General features: G+C 38.9%; 1 protein-coding gene across 6 annotated transcripts; it reads left to right on the forward strand.

Moving 5' to 3' along the window:
- Nucleotides 1-232: 232 nt before the first annotated feature.
- On the forward strand, nt 233-11394 carry TPRKB (TP53RK binding protein). Of its 6 annotated transcripts, none has more exons than XM_045827971.1 (6): nt 233-494; nt 1529-1707; nt 7590-7752; nt 8660-8782; nt 10315-10491; nt 11269-11394. In XM_045827971.1, exons 3-6 carry the CDS (start codon nt 7612-7614, stop codon nt 11353-11355), a joined length of 528 nt encoding a protein of 175 aa, XP_045683927.1. In that variant the 5' UTR covers nt 233-494; nt 1529-1707; nt 7590-7611; the 3' UTR covers nt 11356-11394. The 6 variants fall into 6 exon arrangements, with proteins under 6 accessions (XP_045683927.1, XP_045683922.1, XP_045683924.1 ...); XM_045827966.1 differs by lacking the exon at nt 1529-1707 and adding an exon at nt 7303-7457; XM_045827968.1 differs by lacking the exon at nt 1529-1707 and having other exon boundaries at nt 234-494; nt 7593-7752.
- Nucleotides 11395-14476: the final 3082 nt, after the last annotated feature.

Consider the following 14476-nt stretch of genomic DNA (forward strand, 5'->3'; position numbering starts at 1 on the left):
AGCAAGAAGGAAAATGAGTCCCTCCTGTCCCCCCAAAACTGTTGAATCTTGACCAGCAGAGATATATGTAGAGTTCATCACGGCCAATGCTTTGCATAGGAAGAGAGGGCGTTTCGTCCAAAGCCCAGCAAGAGTTAGGGACAAAGCTGAGACTCGCATTCATACCTCAGCTTCCATCCCACAGAACCTTTCACCCCCTTCGCCGGAAGTGACGGGCGCCACCTTGGCTCTCCGCTTAGGCAACCAGCTGGGGAATAAAGACCTGCGGAAGAACGGGAGGGCGGATGGAACTGAAGCCCGGAACTTTACTCTCCCGCGGATCCGGAAAACTGCGGACTGGCGGAGGGAGGGGATGAGGTGCTGCTGCAGCCCGCTCCCGGAAGTTGAGGGCTTCGTTTCCGAGGGGAAGGGCTTCCGAGACTGACGGGGAGGTGGCGGTGTAGTCTCGTGGCACTAGAGCTGGCCGGGCTAGCCTGGAAGGAAAAGGACCGGAGGTGGGTGCGCAGGCTGGCGGATGCCTCACACCTGTAACTGGGTTTTTTTGCGATGATGTCTGGAATTCCGTCAGCCCTTGTTTACCAAGCGCTTCCCTAGGCCAGGCCCTGGGAATGCGGCACGGACGTGATAGACTCAGTCTCACTTCAAGGAATACACATAAAATTTAGATAAGCTCGCGGTTCATTAAAGGCGTGACAAGGGCTAAGAAGGAGCTCTTATAATAGGGACCCCAGGGCTCTGGGCGTTCTGTTAGGGAGGGGGGAATTGGTTTAGGGGAACTACCAGTCCGAAAGGGCAGAGTGGATGACTTGAAGCTGAGAGTGACGTGCCCGTCGTGGCTCAGTTGGTTGGAGCGTCCTACTTCCATCCCCGGTGGGGGTACTCGGGGTACGTAGGAAAGACAACCCATCGATAGATGTTTCTGTCTCACATCGGTATTTCTCCCTCCTTCCCTTCCCCTCTGTAAGCATGTTCTTGGGTAAGGATTGAGGAGCAATTCAAGTTTTTTTAAAGGGCGGGGCGATCGGCCCAGGACTTAGAATCTGGGACGCCTTGACAGAGAGTTGGGGTCTTTCCCAACAGCAGCGGAAGGACAAGATTTGGTTTACATTTTGAAAGGATCACGTTGCCGGGTTGAGGTTGGATGATAGGAGGGTAGGAGTTGTGAGGCGACCACAGCTAGGAGGCCACAACTGTAGAAGGCCAAAGCTGTATAGGAGGCCAGAGACAGTTGTCTAGGTTGGTGGCTTTGGGTATGAGAGAGAAGTGGACTGACCGTAATACCGAAGAAGTAAAACTGACAAGACTTTATGAATTAGATGTGCTATTTAAGTGAGAGTCATCTTACTTAAGTTTCTGGCCCAAGTGAGTGAATTATGTAAAACAAAACTAAACTATTTTGATGTGTGCTAGGAGTCCCTTTTACCCTAGTATAAAAACTAAAACCAATTTTTTTCCACGATTATGTATATTCAGTATATTTTGTGTGCTGCCTGTAGACAACTCAGAACATACAATTATTTTTTTGTAGAGGACAGTAAAAAAATTGTCTACAATCTGACTACCCAAGATGGCCATATTTTGATGGATTTCCTTCATGTTTTTGTTTTCTGCCTGCATCTTTTTGCATAAATGAGAATACATTCATTATAGCTATCTGTGTCTGTATTTTTCCCACTGGACATTATCATGACAATAAAGATTGAACTGGTATGTGTCAACATTATTTACAGATTTTTTTTGTTGTAACAGAAAATGTCAGATGTAATTCTACCAAGTCAGAGATAACTTTTTGGTGTATTTTACTTTCAGTGTTGGTGTGTGTGTGTGTGCGTGCGCGCACATGCTCGCACCATTTATTTACTTAAGATTTATTTGTTTGTTTTTTTTTTTGTTTTTTTTAGAGAGAGGGGAATGGAGGGAGAAAGGGAGAGAAACATCAGGTGTAAGAGAAACATCTATCGGTTGCCTCTTGCACACTCCCAACTGTGGACCTGGTCCACAACCCAGGCATGTGCCTTGACCAGGAACCCTCCTACTGGCAACTTTTCAGTTTGCAGAAGATGCCCAGTCCACTGAGTCGCACCAGTCAGGGCATCTGTGCACCTTTTTAAAAGCCCTGTGATTTATGCCAAATTTTATTACTTGTTTCCCAGTCAGATATATTTATTTAATGTTATTTATTGCTATTTTCACACATCTACTCTTCAAGACTACAGTTTTTAAAAATATTTTATTGTTTATGCTTTTACAGTTGTCCAAATTTTCCCCCCTTTGCTGCCCTCCACACAGCCTGCCTCCCACTTCCATAGTCAATCCCAGCACCATTGTCCACATTCAGGGGTCCTTATATATGTTCTTTGACTAATCCTGTCACCTTCTTTCAGTTGTTCTCCACCTCCCCCAGGCCTCTTCAGCTGTCAGTCTGCTCCATAATTCTATGCCTCTGGTTCTATTTTGCTCAGTTTATTTTGTTCATGAGATTCCACTTATAGGTGAGATCATATGGCATTTGTCTTTCACTGCCTGACTTATTTCACTTAGCATAATACTCTCCAGTTCCATACATGCTATCACAAAAGGTAGGAATTCCTTCTTTTTTACTGCTGTGTAGTATTCCATTATAGAAATGTACCACAGCTTTTTTAATCCACTCATCTATTGATGGCCACTTCAGCTGTTTCCAAATCTTGGCTATTGTAAATAACACTGCTATGAACATAGGGGTGCATAAGTTCTTTTGAACTGGCATTCTGGGATTCTTTGGGTATATTTCCAACAGTGAAATTGCTGGGTCAGAAGGCAGTTTCATTTTTAATATTTTGAGGAAATTCCATACTGTTTTCCACAGTGGCAGTACCAGTCTGCATTCCCACCGACAGTGCACTAGGGTTCCCTTTTCTCCATATCTTTGCCAGCATTTGTTTGTTGATTTGTTAATGATGGCCATTCTGACCAGTGTGAAATGATATCTCATTGTGGTTTTAAACTGCATCTCTCTGATGATTAGTGATGTTGAGCATCTTTTCATGTCCATGTCTCTGTATGTCCTCCTTAGAAATGGGTCTATTCAGGTCTTTGCCTGTTTTTTAATTGGATTGTTTGTCTTTCTGGTGTTGAATCATATAAGTTCTTTATATATTTTGGAGATTAAACTCCTGTTCAGTGTACTGTTGGCCAATATGTTCTCCCATGCAGTCGGTTCCCTTTTCATTTTGATGATGGTTACTTTAGCTGTGCAGCAGCTTTTTAATTTGATGTAGTCCCATTTGTTTATTTTTTCCTTTGTTTCCCTTGCCCTAGGAGATACAACAGCAAAAATACTGCTATGTGAAATATATGAAATTTTACTGCCTATGTTTTCCTCTAGGATTTTTATGGTATCATTACTTATATGTAAGTCTCTTATTCACTTTGAGTTTATTCTGGTGTGTGGTATAAGATGTGGTCTAGTTTCATTTTTTGCATGTACCAGACCAGTGCTCCCAATACCATTTATTGAAGAGGTGTCTTTACTCCATTTTATGCTCTTGACTCCTTTGTCAAATATTGATTGACCAAAAAGATATTGGTTTATTTCTGGGCTCTCTGGTCTGTTCCATCAATCTGTGTGTCTGTTCTTATGCCAGTACCAGACTGTTTTGATTACTGTGGCCTTATAATATAGTTTGATATCAAATATTGTGATCCCTCCAAATTTGCTCTTCTTTTTCAAGATTGCTGAGGCTATTTGGGGTCTTTTTTGATTCTAGAACAAATTTCTGGAATATTTGTTCTAGATCTGTGAAATATGCCACTGATACTTTAATAGGAATTGTGTTGAATTTATAGATTGCTTTAGGTAGTATGGACATTTTAATGATGTTAATTTTTTTTTAACATTTAAGTGTTTTTATTTTTATTATGTTGTTGTTTAAATATATTTTATTGATTATGCTATTACAGTTGTCCCATTTTCCCCCCTTCACTCTCCTCCATCTTGCATACCTCCTCCCACCCACATTCCCCACCTTTAGTTCATGTCCATGGGTCATACACATAAGGTCTTTGGCTTCTACATTTCCTATACTGTTCTTACCCTTCCTCTGTCTATTTTCTTCTTACCATCTATGCTACTCATTCTCTGTACCTTTTCTCCCTCTATCCCCCTCCCACTCCCCTGTTGATAACTGTCCATGTGATCTCCGTTTCTGTGGTTATGTTCCTGTTCCAGTTGTTTGCTTAGTTTGCTTTTGTTTTTGTTTTAGGTGTGGTTGTTAATAATTGTGAGTTTGCTCTCATTTTACTGTTCATAATTTTTATCTTCTTTTCCTTAGATAAGTCCCTTTAACATTTCATATAATAAGGGCTTGGTGATGATGAACTCCTTCAAATTGACCTTATCTGAGAAGCATTTTATCTGCCCTTCCATTCTAAATGAAAGCTTTGCTGGATAGAGCAATCTTGGATGTAGGTCCTTGCCTTTCATGACTTGGAATACTTCTTTCCAGCCCCTTCTTGCCTGCAAAGTCTCTTTTGAGAAATCAGCTGACAGTCTGATGGGAACTCCTTTGTAGATAATTGTCTCCTTATCTCTTGCTGCTTCTAGGATTCTCCTTCATTTTAATCTTGAGTAATGTAATTACGATGTGCGTTGGTGTGTTCCTCCTTGGGTCCAACTTCTTTGGGACTCTCAGAGGTTCCTGGACTTCCTGGAAGTCTATTTCCTTTGCCAGAATGGGGAAGTTTTCTTTTACTATTTGTTCAGATAAGTTTTCCACTTGTTGCTCTTCCTCTTCTCCTTCTAGTACCCCATAATTCGGATGTTGGAATGTTTAAAGATGTCCTAGAAATTCTTAAGCCTCTCTTCATTTTTTTGAATTCTTGTCACTTTATTCTTTTCTGATTTGTTGTTTCTTTCTTCCTTCTGGTCCACTCCATTGATCTGAGCCCCAGTTTTCTTCCCATTAATGTTGGCTCCCTGTGCATTTCCCTTCATTTCCGTTAGCGTAGCTTTTGTTTTTTCATCTAATTTGTGACCAAATTCAACCAATTCTGTGAGCATCCTGATTACCAGTGTTTTGAACTCTGCATCTGATAGGTCAGCTATCTCTTTATCACTTAGTTGTATTTTTTCTGGTGCTTTGATCTGTTCTTTCATTTGGGTCATCTTTTTGTCTTGACTCGCCTGTTACATAGTGAGGGGCGGAGCCTTAGGTGTTCACCCGGGATGGGTAACCCACGTGGCTTTGTTGTGATGCTGTGTGTGGGGAACAGGTCTAAGAGGGAACAATGACGCTTGCTCTGCTCTCTGCCGGCTTTCAGTCACTTCCCCCGCTTTCCACAAGCAAATTGGGCCCTTCTGGTGCTGATTCCCAGGTGGGTGGGTTTGTGTACATTCTAGGAACCTGTGGATCTCTCCAATGAACTCTCCTGTGAGGCTGGGTGTTTCTCCCGCTGCCACCTCAACCCCCACAGGGGTTTTTAATCAGTAGTTTGAGGTTTTATTTCCCCAAGCTGGAGCTCTGGGTTGGGTGGTCTGTCTCACTCCCCAATTGTTCCTCCCAGTTTATCTGAGTGTAAATGTGGGACCGCCTGCTCCACCAGCTGTATCCTTGCTCACCCCTCTCCACAATCCGGCGCTGGGTCCAGCCACTGCCTTACCTGCCTGGGTCCTCCACCACCGCTTTGCTGCGAGTTCTGTCCACGCACCCGTCTCTGCCCCTTCTACCAGTTGGATGAGTGTGTCTTCTTTAACTCCTTGGTTATCAGATTTCCATATAGTTCAGTTTTCTGTCAGTTCTGGTTGTTTTTTGTTTTTAAATTGTTACCCTTCTTTTAGTTGTGCGAGGAGGCACAATGTGTTTACCTACACCTCCATCTTGGCTGGAAGTAATGATGTTAATTCTTCCTATACCCAAAGATTGTATATGCTTCTACTTGTTTATATCTTCCTCAGTTTCTTTCTTTGATATCCAATAGTTTTCTGAGTACACGTCTTTTACCTCCTTGGTTAAACTTACTCCTAGGTGCTTTTGTTGTTGTTGTTGTTGCTATAGTAAATGGAACTGTCAAAAGAAACGAGAATAAATGGTATTGTTTTCATAGTTTATCTTTCTGATGGTTCATTATTGGTGTATAAAAATGCCATCAGTTTGTAAATATTGACTTTGTATCCCACTACTTTGCTGAATGCGTTTATTAGATCAAATAGTCTTTAGGTGGATTCTATAGGGTTTTCTTTGTACACTATAATGTCATCTGCAAAAAATGACAATTTTACTTCCTCCTTTCCAATTTGGATGCCTTTGGATGCCTTTATTTCTTCTTGTCTGATCACTGTGGCTAGGATTTCCAGTACTATGTTAGATAAGAGTGGTGAAAGCAGACATCCCTGTCTTGTTCCTGATCTTAGTGGGAAAGCTTTTAGTTTTTATCCATTGAGTATGATGTTGGCTGTAGGTCTCTCATATACGGTCTTTATTATTTTGGAGTATGCTCCCTGTATTCCCACTTTGCTGATAGTTTTTATCATAAATGGGTGCTAGACTTTCTTTATCAAATGCTTTTTCTGCATCTATTCATAGGATCATGTGATTTTCACCTTTCATTTTGCTTATGTGATGCATCACATTTATTGATTTATGAATATTGTACCATCCTTGCAACCCTGGAATAAATCCCACTTGATCATGGTGTAAGATCTATTTAATGTATTGTGAGACTGCAGTTTTTAATGGTTGTTTAGTCACAACCAATCCTCTGTTACTAGGTAATAGGCTTTCAACTTTTTGCTGATAGAATGAGGATGACATCTTTTTACATAAATTCTCAGATTTCCAATTTATTCCTTGAGAAAGAGTTCTAGAAATAGAACCTACCAGGTAGAAAGATAAAATGAACCTACCAAATTGCCTCACCCAAAAATCTCATTAAGATTCTGATGGAAATTGTTTAAAAGATCAAATTTTGGCACTGCTTTGTTTTTCCATCCAAGGTTATGGTTTTGTCTTTCTAGTTATTCAGATTGTCTCTTGTGCTTCTTTTATGTCTATGTATATAGCCTGTTCTTTCCTTATTAAACTTATGTTTAAGAAAAGGCCAATATTATTGATTATTTAATAATGTGCCCTCTCTGCTCAAATTCCATGTATGAAATGGCTATCATTGAATTGTGTTGTACTTTTTTCTATAAAGTTATTTTATTCCTAATATGTGTGTCTAGGTTCTGCAAAAATACAAATAAAAGGGTGAGATCAGAAAATTAAAAAGACTGAGTAGAAGTGAAAACTTGTGGTCTAAAGAATTCCTGGTATTCTTCTCTAGTTGTCTGTTGGGGTTGCTGCCCCTCAACCATGTATCTGAGGCTTCATCTGTACAACCAGTGGATTAGGCAGCAGCCTTGATCCTTTCCCAAGTAAAGGCAGATACAAAAGCTCCGTGAGGTTAGGAAGATAACATCTCATGAGGATGTCCTTTTGGTATGGATTTTTCTAGTTAATAGTTCTATCATCTTATTAAAGTTATTTTTATTTGTTAGCAAAGATATTTGTTATGAATTATAATGTCAACTTTTAAACAAATGAAGTCTTGGTCTTTTTGGTTTTATGCAGTAGAATCCTGCTTACCTGTGAAATGCAGTTAACACATCAGCTGGACCTATTTCCTGAATGCAGGGTGACCCTTCTGTTATTTAAAGATGTAAAAAATGCTGGAGACTTGAGAAAAAAGGCCATGGAAGGTGTCATTGATGGTTCATTAATAAACCCTACTGTGGTAAGTGCACGAGAATGAGTAAGATGTACGTAGCACTTAAGAATATGTTAACTTTTCATGATGTTACAGGTTAGTCTAAAATTGTCACCTTCAGATGAAAAGTTCTTTTTCAGGCTCTGGAGTGGAGTCAGGTTTGGGCAACCTTGAATTTAACTGTGAACAGAAGCTGAAATGTCAGGCCCTGCACGGAGAGAAAGGGAAGGTCTGGCTTCATAATGGCAGACACCTGGCTCTCTATTTCTCACCGGAACTAGAAAATCTCTGCAGAGGAGGCATTGCATAGTCCTGAAGAGCATGCACGGTGGAATCACATTGCTAGGGCTTAATCCCAACTCTACCAATTATGATGACTTTGCACAAATGGTAGCCAACCTTTATATAGCATTTACTCTGTCCGTGACATTGTTCTAAGTGTTTTACATATACTAACTCATTTCATAACAATCCTGCGAAGTACTATGATTACCTGCATGTAACAGATAAGACACTAAGGAATTTGCCGAAGTTCCCTCATAGGTAAGTGACCAGAGCTGGCATTCAAACCCAGAGATGCATTGCCTTCATTTCCTCATCTAGTGCCGGCAAATAAGAACACCAATTTCATAGGGTAGTTTTAAGATTTAAAGAAAATAATACAAGTGTAAATGTTTAGGGTATGACCTTTCCCATATTAGTCCTTGATAAATGTTATTTTCAAGTTTTTACTACTTAAGTTTTTACAGCTTTAAAATTCTATGATTTTTTTTTGAACACCCAGGTCCTTGATATAGCAATTTTGAAAATATAGTCCATAGGAATTGTGATGAGGTAAAACAGCCTGACCTTGGAGTGACCATGAGATAGGGCCTGCGTCTTCAGAGTACTCAAATTCTGTGTGTGTAAATATTCTTGTTGTTTTCTTTGGTAGATCGTCGATCCATTTCAGATACTTGTGGCAGCAAACAAAGCAGTTCATCTCTACAAACTAGGGAAGATGAAGACGAGAACTCTCGCTACTGAAATTATTTTCAACCTGTCCCCAAATAACAATGTAATTAATATAGTAGATTTTCCTTACTTCACATCTGTTGGGCTTGCCATGATAGCACATGTGTTCCCCAGTGTTGAGCTGAAGGCTAAATCCCTGCAAGCCTATTGTTAGCAACAAACCAAAGTAATAGTGAAGAGAGGTCTGGACAGAGAGTTGAGGTTTAGCACTGCCTCTTACTAGAAAAATAAGCTTTGGAGCACAGGTCTTTCACCTCTTTGGTTAAATTTATTCCTAGGTGCGTTTTTTTGTTTTTGTTTTTTGTTTTCATTTTTGCATTAGTAAATGGGATTGTTTTCTTAGTTTCCCTTTCCGATAGTTCATTGTTGGTGTATAAAAATGCCATCAATTTCTGAATATTGGCTTTGTATCCTGCTACTTTGCCAAATTCATTTATTAGGTCAACTAGTTTTGTAACATTAGGTGACGATAGTTTTATCTTTATAGGGTCAGGAAGATCCCTATAAATGGTACCTAAATTTAAATGATAAAACAGCAGGCATGGATATTTATGTGTTATCATATGCATCTTTTATTCTCTCTATAAACTCCTTGAGGATAGAATTTGTCTTTTCCATATACCAAAAGCCTGCCTGATACCAAGACCAGCCCTTAACACGTGCTTATTCACACACTCAGTGCAGAGGAAGAGTTTGTAGATTGAGATACTGATAGTAATCAAAGTTACTGAGTTAAAGACATTCCACATGTGGCACATTAAAGTAAAAAAATAACTGAAATTTTGCTGATTAAGTTTTAGTATTACTATTACTAACACAAGCAGGCATATTATCAAAAAATTAGAAAACTGTGGTATGGTCTAAAATACACATGTTTGAAATATTTATAAAATGCATAGTAATAGAATCCCTAGTACTTGGAGGAAAAAATTACTAGATGATTATTGTTTCATTGAGATCATTTGAAATAATTCAAGAAACTATTCAATAAACATCTGTTGAGTTTGTCCCTATTCCACTTACAGTTCTAGAAACAGAAGAAACAAATACGTTCCTGAGGAAACCAAGTGAACAAGACAGAAGTTTAAAGGCCCTAAGATAAATGATATAATGGGAATAATAATTCACATGTGTGGGAACAGTGAAGAATAGTTTGTAAGGAGGATGGTGCAGTGGGGAGTGACATTTGAACTGGACTTTGAAGGATGAGAGCATTCCAGGCACAGAACACAGTGTGCGCATAGTCAAAGAAGTATGAAGTGCTGGCATCTCCCAGTAGTCCAGACTGGCTGGAAGGCGGCAGTGCATGGCTGAGGCTTGCCTGGGGCCAGAGGAGCAGGTTGTGTGTGCACTGTGCTGATAAGTCGGAGCTTGATTCCACAGGAATGAGGTGCACCTTTGAGCAGAGTCCTCTAGGGGCAGGACAGGTAGATGTTGGGAAGGGACTGTTGACAATAAAAACTGTAGGTAGAGAGAACCCTTAGGATATGAAAGTAAGAATCTGAGAGGGGAAGAAAACAAATGGGAGATCCTTCAGATATAGAAACTATTGGTTTATTGTCTTTTTTTCCTTAGATTTCAGAGGCTTTGAAAAAATTTGGTATCTCAGCAAATGACTCTTCAATTCTAATTGTTTACATTGAAGATGGAGAAAAACAAATAGATCAAGAAAACCTAATATCTCAGGTAGAAGGTCATCAAGTTTCTCTGAAAAATCTTCCTGAAATTACAAATATTACAGAAGTTAAAAAGGTTTGTAAATCCACATTTGTAGAGTGGGATAGATGAGGAATAGTGCCGATGCTGTTTGCTGTTGCTCACCAGTGCTATTTTTTGAACTTCTAAGAAAGGTTAATATAATATAAAATTAATTGAAAAATCATTACAGATACAAAGAATTGGAAGATGCATATTCATGTAAAATATAATAAGAAAACTTAGTTATAAAAGCATTCTCTAAGAGCCCTAGCTGTTGTGGCTCAGTGGATTGAGGATCAGCCTACAAACCGAAAAGTTGTTGGTTAGATTCCTGGTTGGGACACATGCCTCCCTTATGGGCCAGGTCCCCAGTTGGGGGCGTGAGAGGGGCAACTCGATCATGTATCTCTTGTACAATGATGTTTCCCTTTCTCCCTCCCTTCCCTCTCTCTAAAAATAAATAAATATAATCTTTAAAATTTTTTAAAGAGCATTCTTTAAGAAAGAATAGCTTAAATATAAAGCTGACATAGTACATTTGTAATATAAAATATGTAACTTTAGTATGAAGTTAATGTCTAGTATGCTTTTAAAACTGGTACAAATTTGGTTTCTGTGTTTAGAGAATTGCCACTATAACTTCAATTTAAAGAGCATTTTTGACATAACTGATGAATGGCCATCTACTTCGCATGTTTTAATCACATTTGTAATTTCATACCATATGCCAATAATTCAATGATAAACAGTTTCATTTATACATGTTTGTATATTAAAATTTAGTAGTACATGAATAATTAGCAAATCATAATTTGTCTTTTATTTTTATAGATATATAAACTATCTTCAAAAGAAGAAAGTATTGGGACATTGTTGTATAGTGTCATTTGTAGAATGTCAACAAAAGATGTTTTGTGAAATTACAGAAATATTAAAAACTTTCACCATTTGTAAAAACATTGATTTTCCTTTTCTGATTATAAAATTTATATGTGTTCATCATAGAAAATTTTAAAACACAGAATGGTGTAACAAAAGGGAAAAAATGTAATCCTACCTTTTAATATTTTAAAAGATAATCAGTATTATTTGTTATTTTCTTCTAACCTTCTATTTCCATTCAAATATATTTTATTTTTATATAATTGGAATAGTAATTACAAACATTTATTGGAGATCTACAAGATACTAGTATTTTGCCTTAGTTGTTTTATATGTGACTGGTTATATCCCTGCTCTTACTCCTGGGTGTTCCAGCATCCCTCTTCCAAGCTTCCTGGTTGTGTTTTAGACACAAGAATTAATTTCATTCTCATAATACTGGGATAGATGCTGTTATTACCCCCATTTTACACACAGCCACTAAAGATCATAGTAACTTGCCCAAGGTCCTACTACTAGTATAAAATTGCGTTTTATAAATAGTTTGGGTTTTTTTTCTTGCTTTATATTTTGATTGTATCCATCAAGGTAGACTAGGTCAGGGGTCAGCAAACTTTTCTGTGAAGGGCCAGATAGAAACTGTTTACAGCTTTGCAGGCCATATGGTCTCTGTTGCATCTACTAAACTCTTGCTATTGTAGTGCAGAAGCATCTGCAGACAACACATAAATGATGAATGTGACTGTTATTACAGAAATAAGTGATGGGCAGGATTTGCCCCAAGGGCCATGGTTTGTGGGGTTCTGGGGTAGATTAGGCTGCAATGGTGGTCCCTATAGCTCATTGGCTTCACATGACAAAAGTTCCTTGCTCATTCTACAAAGCCAGCATGAATTGTAGGAAGACTCATTGCAGTGACTCAAGAACACAGTCTGTTGAAGGCTTCATCTCCACACGTGCTCCATGGATCACTGCAGAGCTGAAAGGAACAATGAATTACAAAGTGGCTCTTAAAGCTTTCTTGTGGAAGTGACATGATGCTTAGCTCATGTTTCACTGTTCAAAGACAGAAAAAACAAACAACAAAGCCAGTCATGACCATTCCAACTTCAAAAGGGGTGGAGAAGTGTGATCCTGCAGTGTGCTAGAAAGTGGAGAGGTAGGAATAAGCAGGGAACAAACTAATGATTTCCCTCATGATCATAAATAATGAAGTACAGAAGCACATAGCTAATGTTTCTTTTGTTTATTGTTCGAGTACAGTTGCCTCCATTTTACCCCCACCACTTCCCCCCACCCCAGCCATCCCCAGCTCCCACCCCTCATCCTACACCCCTTTGGTTTTGTCCATGTGTCCTTTATACTTGTTCCTGAAAACCCCTCCCCCTTTATCCCCTATTATCCCCTCCCACCTCCCCTCTGGTTACTATCAGTGTTCTTAACTTCCTTGTCTCTAGTTATATTTTGCTTGCTTGTTTGTTTTGTTGATTAGGTTCCACTTATAGGTGAGATCATATGGTATTTGTGTTTCACCACCTGGCTTATTTTACTAGCATAATGCTGTCCAGATCCATCCATGCTGTCACAAAGGGTAGGAGCTCCTTCTTTCTTTCTATTGTGTAGTACTCCATCGTGTAAATGTACCATGGTTTTTTGATCCTTTCATTTACTGATGGGCACTTAGGTTGCTTCCAACACTTGGCTGTTGTAAATTGTGCTGCTATGAACGTTGGGGTGCATAGGTTCTTTTGAATTGGTGTTTCAGGGTTTTTAGGGTATAATCCTAGCAGTGGAATTTCTGAGTCAAAAGGCAGTACCATTTTTAGTTTTCTGAGGAAATTCCATACTGTTTTCCACAGTGGCTACACCAGTCTGTATTCCCACCAACAGTGCACTAGGGTTCCCTTTTCTCCACATCTTCTCCAGCATTTGTTTGTTGATTTGTTTATGATGGCCATTCTGACTGGTGTGAAGTGAGATCATTGTGGTTTTAATTTGCATCTCTCTGATGATTAGTGATGTTGAGCATCTTTTCATATGTCTCCGGGCCCTTTGTATACCCTCGTTGGAGAAGTGTCTGTTCGAGTCCTTGGCCCATTTTTTAATTGGGTTGTTTGTCTTCCTAGAGTGTAGTCATGTGAATTCTTTATATATTTTGGAGATCAAACCCTTGTCCGAGGTATCATTGGCAAATATGTATTCCCATATAGTTAGTTCTCTTTTCACTTAATGCTGTTTTCTTTAGCTGTGCAGAAGCTCTTTATCACGTAGTTGTCCAGATCTCCCCGACACCACTCGTTGAAAAGACTATTTTTACTTCATTTTATGCTTCTGCCCCCTTTGTTGAATATTAATTGACCATAGAGACTTGGGTTTATTTCTGGACTCTCTATTCTGTTTCGTTGGTCTATATATCTGTTCTCATGCCAGTATCAGGCTGTTTTGATTACAGTGGCCTAGTAATACAGTTTGATATTAGGTGATCCCTCCTACTTTGTTCTTCTTTTACCTCCTTAGTTAGGTTTATGCCTATGTACTTGATTTTTCTTGGTGTTATATCAAATTGGATTTTTTTTTCTGATTCTGATATTTCATTGTTGGTATACAAAAATGCCTTTGATTTCTGAATATTGACTTTATATCCCATTGTTCTGCCAAATTCATTCATTAGGTAGAGTAGTTTTTTAATGGAGTCTATAGAATCTACTATGTACACTGTCATGTCATCTGCAAAATGACAGTTTTGCTTCCTTCTTTCCAATTTGGATTCTTTCTCTTGTCTGATTACTGTGGCTAGGACTTCCGGTACTATGTTGAATAGAAGTGGTGAAAGTGGACATCCTTGTCTTGTTCCTGATCTTAGTGGGAAAGCTTTTAGTTTTTATCCATTGAGTATGATGTTGGCTGTAGGTCTCTTGTATATGGCTTTTATTGTGTTCAGGAATGCTCCCTCTACTCCCACTTTGCTAAGTGTCTTTATCATAAATGGGTGCTGCACCTTATCAAATACTTTTTCTGCATCTATTGATATAATCGTGATTTTTGTCTTTTCTTTTGTTTATGTGATGTATTACATTTATTGATTTGCAAATATTGTACCATCCTTGCATCCCTAGGATGAATCCCACTTATCATGGTGTATGATTTTTTTAATGTA

The sequence above is a fragment of the Phyllostomus hastatus genome, unplaced genomic scaffold (genome assembly GCF_019186645.2).
Source record: "Phyllostomus hastatus isolate PE091 unplaced genomic scaffold, TTU_PhHast_1.1 phas_scaffold_78, whole genome shotgun sequence".
NCBI classification, from domain to species: Eukaryota; Metazoa; Chordata; class Mammalia; order Chiroptera; family Phyllostomidae; genus Phyllostomus; species Phyllostomus hastatus.